Source organism: Cornus florida, unplaced genomic scaffold (genome assembly GCF_030987335.1).
Source record: "Cornus florida cultivar Cherokee Brave unplaced genomic scaffold, ASM3098733v1 CherokeeBrave_3.0.0_Hap2_Chr01, whole genome shotgun sequence".
NCBI lineage: Eukaryota > Viridiplantae > Streptophyta > Magnoliopsida > Cornales > Cornaceae > Cornus > Cornus florida.
The window spans coordinates 101,712,823-101,716,659 of NW_026775571.1; the positions used below are offsets into that span (position 1 = coordinate 101,712,823).

At 33.2% G+C, this 3,837-nt stretch overlaps 1 protein-coding gene across 1 annotated transcript; it reads right to left on the minus strand.

Annotated features, from left to right (window-relative positions):
- Window positions 1-331: 331 nt before the first annotated feature.
- On the minus strand, window positions 332-1,459 carry LOC132279091 (senescence-specific cysteine protease SAG39-like). The gene is made up of 2 exons (XM_059781023.1): window positions 1,021-1,459; window positions 332-927 (listed from the first exon to the last, which is right to left on the minus strand). The coding sequence occupies exons 1-2, from the start codon at window positions 1,457-1,459 to the stop codon at window positions 332-334; spliced, it is 1,035 nt and encodes a 344-aa protein (XP_059637006.1).
- Between the last annotated feature and the right edge of the window lie 2,378 nt (window positions 1,460-3,837).

Below are 3,837 nucleotides of genomic sequence, written 5' to 3' on the forward strand. Positions count from 1 at the left end.
ACGTTTGTCAAAAGGTTAGCTTTTTAGGACTCTTTTGGCAGGTCATTTTCATTGAGACAAAGATATTTCATTCAAATTACTAAGTGTTTGGGTTTTAATACTTATAGCATTTGCAATCAGGCAAGAATGGAAAAAGCTTGGGGTGTAATTACAGAAAAAACAGATATATACTTTAAAGTTTCATTAATAAGCTTTTACATTTTATATACATAGGAAATGCTTCACACGCATTTTCAAATAAGTAACAAGTATAACATATATTTAAGCAAATAGAATTTGCTGAAACAACAATGGATTTCTAAGATGGAGGAGGGTACCCACCAAAATATCATTAGCATTTTACTACAGTAGGATATGAAGAATCCATAGCAATGCCACAAATGCCTTCCTTAGAAGCAATGTCTCTTTCCATCATAATATATCCCTTATCACCCCACATAGTGCCCCATGAATTCTTGACTAACCAATACTTGGTCCCGTCAGCAGTTGTCCCATACCCAACTGCAGTAACACCATGGTCTAATTCAGTACCACAATCTCCGGTGAAAACCCCGGACGAGTAAAACTGGAAGGCTGCTCCACTAGCATCAATGGAAACTGAAATTGGTTGATTTGCCACAGCCTTCAGCAGTGCCGCCTCACTGTTGGCAGGCACCGTTTCATAGCCTGTGATCTTCGCTGCAGGGGTCTCCTCCTTAGTCTTGCAAGTCCCATCTGTTCCATCGTATGGGTATGTTGCTTCAGTGGAAATGCCTTTGTTTTTTATAATGAATTCGAAGGCATCTTCCATGTAACCACCTTCGCAGCCTTGATCCACACCTTTGTCACAGTCCACAAGTTCTTGCTCCGACAATGAGATCAACTTAGTGGTTGTGAGCTGATTAATCCCTTCTGTAGCAGCTATTGCTGAAAAGGCCCAGCAACTTCCTATTGAATGATTAACAATAGTACTAGTCATGAGAAAAATTTTTAAGGATGTGAAAAACATAAGTTAGACAATTAGGTGGAATATTGTCTTACCACATTGACCTTGATCCTTAACGGGTGTGACAGCCCCTTTTTTCCTCCAGTCCATGCTAGATGGGACTGCGGTCACATTTTCATACCTAAACGAAGTTGCTTTAGATGGCCTTGAATTTGAAGAATTGATCTTGAAACCATTACGAGATGCCTGGAATTCTTCATTAGTTTGGTCAGCAAACTGATTGATGCCCAGCTTGTATGGTCTGTTCCCGGCATTGTTGAAGGATTCTATGAACTCCACGTTGTCCTTGAATATCTTGAAACGCCTTTCCTTCTCTGCATTGTCCTTGTACACATGTCCATAGAGAGACATCCATTGCTTGTGCTTCTCTAGCATGGATGCTTCATAGAGTGTACGCGACACTGCTTGAGAAGCCCACAGCCCCAAAATTAACAAAGTAGCAATGACAAATTTTTGGTTGAGTGTTAAAGCCATAGTGAAACTTGAAATGGCTAAGTAGTGATGGTGTTATGAGTAGATACAATTCCATGTCTGCGAGAGTTTGGTATTTATAGTAGTTGATGCATTCTCTTGAAGTTTTTGCTTTCTCAAATTGCATTTTTGTTCCGATGTGAATCTTGCGATTGAGAAGGATATAATCCTCTAGTTTGCCAGGAAAATTGTAATGACTTGGACAACCAATTTCAGTACCGTAAACGCTGCCCCACTAAAACTAGATTTTATTTTATTAGATTAATCTATTACCCTGACAAAATAGTTTTCTACCACATAGAAACTTATTCAATAGTCCTTGTTTTGTGAGGAAAAAACAGTATGTTTTGTTAAATAAATATTAAATATGTAAGTTTTTGTTGTATTGTTTGTATTTACTTTATGTCTAGCTGAAACTTATTTTTCCTGGCTTGTTCCTGAGCCTTGTAGAATAATACATTTGAATAGAAAGTAGTTTCAAATGTGACATTTTTTATTTATTTTTATATATGTGACTTTAATTGGAAGAAATTCCTATCTTTCCAAACAACCTCATTTTATCACATGAAGTTTAATATTCGGAAATGCAGCATAAAAGGCACCATCAACTTTCAAAGTTCTGTTTCAAAAAAAAAAAAAAAAAAAAAAAAAACAAACTTCTTTTCTCTAAGATTTGTGACCTGATATGAAAAGAATCAGGTGAATTACTCACAGGGCAGTGAGCGGAGTGAGAAGAGATATATTATCGTTCAATAAGAATTTTTCTTCCAAGGAAGAACAATAAGGTTGAAAAGGAAGTAGATTCAAGCTGCATGTTTGGTTTAATTTTTTATGAATATTTAAAATGACAGAGAAAAAATAGTTTAAAAATTCATTTGGTTGATAGTTTCCAATGAAGACCTAATTTCAGACATGTCTGTATTGGTCATCTCAAAACTTTTTTTTTTTTTTAAATGATTTTTTTTTAAAAATAGTAAATAAACAAAAATGGTCCTAAATCTTAGTAGAATATATTTTTTTTTATCTTAGCTTGGGAAAACGTTGACAACCAAACCTTCTTTCTGGTTCAGCAATCCAGTGGAGGTCATTAGCCCAGCTGGATTCAGTTAAGGACTCCTGTTTATCATGGAAGTATTGGTGCTCAAATGTAAAATATATTGATGAATATAAGAAATTGGAAAATAGGGATCAACTGCTGGCCTTTAAGCTATATGCTAGAACGTATGGAAAGTAATCTTTAAGGACAAAAGGATAAGTGAAACAGTGATAGTAGGCAAAGCAGTGAATCAGTTTCATCAATATATGAAGGCAATATTAAGCACAGACAGAGAATATAATAGAGGAGATTCTGCTGCTAATAAGGTCCCTTTAACCATGTGAAATTAAACTTCGATGCGATTCTCAGTGCAATATCTGGAGAAATGTGATAGCATGAGAAGGCAACATGGCAGCCCATTTCCTTGGTAAATGGAAAATTTAAACTACGGTTTTAGAGGATAGGTTGCCGAAGGAAGTAAGTGAGATTGTGCTTTCAGATTGTATGTAATTTTTTTTAACACAAACTAATTATTATTATTATTATTATTTAAGTTTAGACTAACCCGAATCCAATTTGAGACTGTCAACTTAGGTCTAATTTAATTGTTTAATGGTTAGAACAAATAGGAGTTTATGAATTACTTTGTGCCTTCTATGAAAAAGGGTATAATTGTAAATTTGTTACAATAGTTTGTTTTTCTTTCTTTTTCCAAAGATGATTATTATCATTTTATTTCTTTTCTTTTATTAATCAGTTAAACAAGACAAACCATTAATATATATATTTTTTTTCCTATTTTTTCTTTTTCCCCAAAACTAATATTTTCCTTTCTAATCTTGGTATACTGATAATATAGAATGATCAACTAATTAAATAATCACATTTGCTAAATAAATACAATTTTTTTTTATATATGATATTGATAACAGATGATACATGCATCGTTCAATTAAATTGATTCAACTTACATAAAATATAAAATTGTTATAATTAAATTCAAAGAAAATTGTGGATGGTTTAAGTTTCGATATGAGCATGGCGGTATGTAATTGTGTTTTTATTTTATTTTATTGTTTTGTTAAAAGTTCTTTCTAATTGAAGATCTCCACAAGTATTAGTCCCATGAGAGAAAGTAATTGTGTTTCTGGACAATGAAAAAAAAACATAGACCTTATATATATATGCAACTCATGGGATTATGATAGTAAAAATAATATCTATACCCGCCCTACCACATTTAGGAAGCTGAAACGCTTGGTAAAAACAAAAAACAAAGAATAATATTTATTCATGGGTAAGATTATGATAGTAAAAATAATATCTACAAGAAAAAATTATCAAA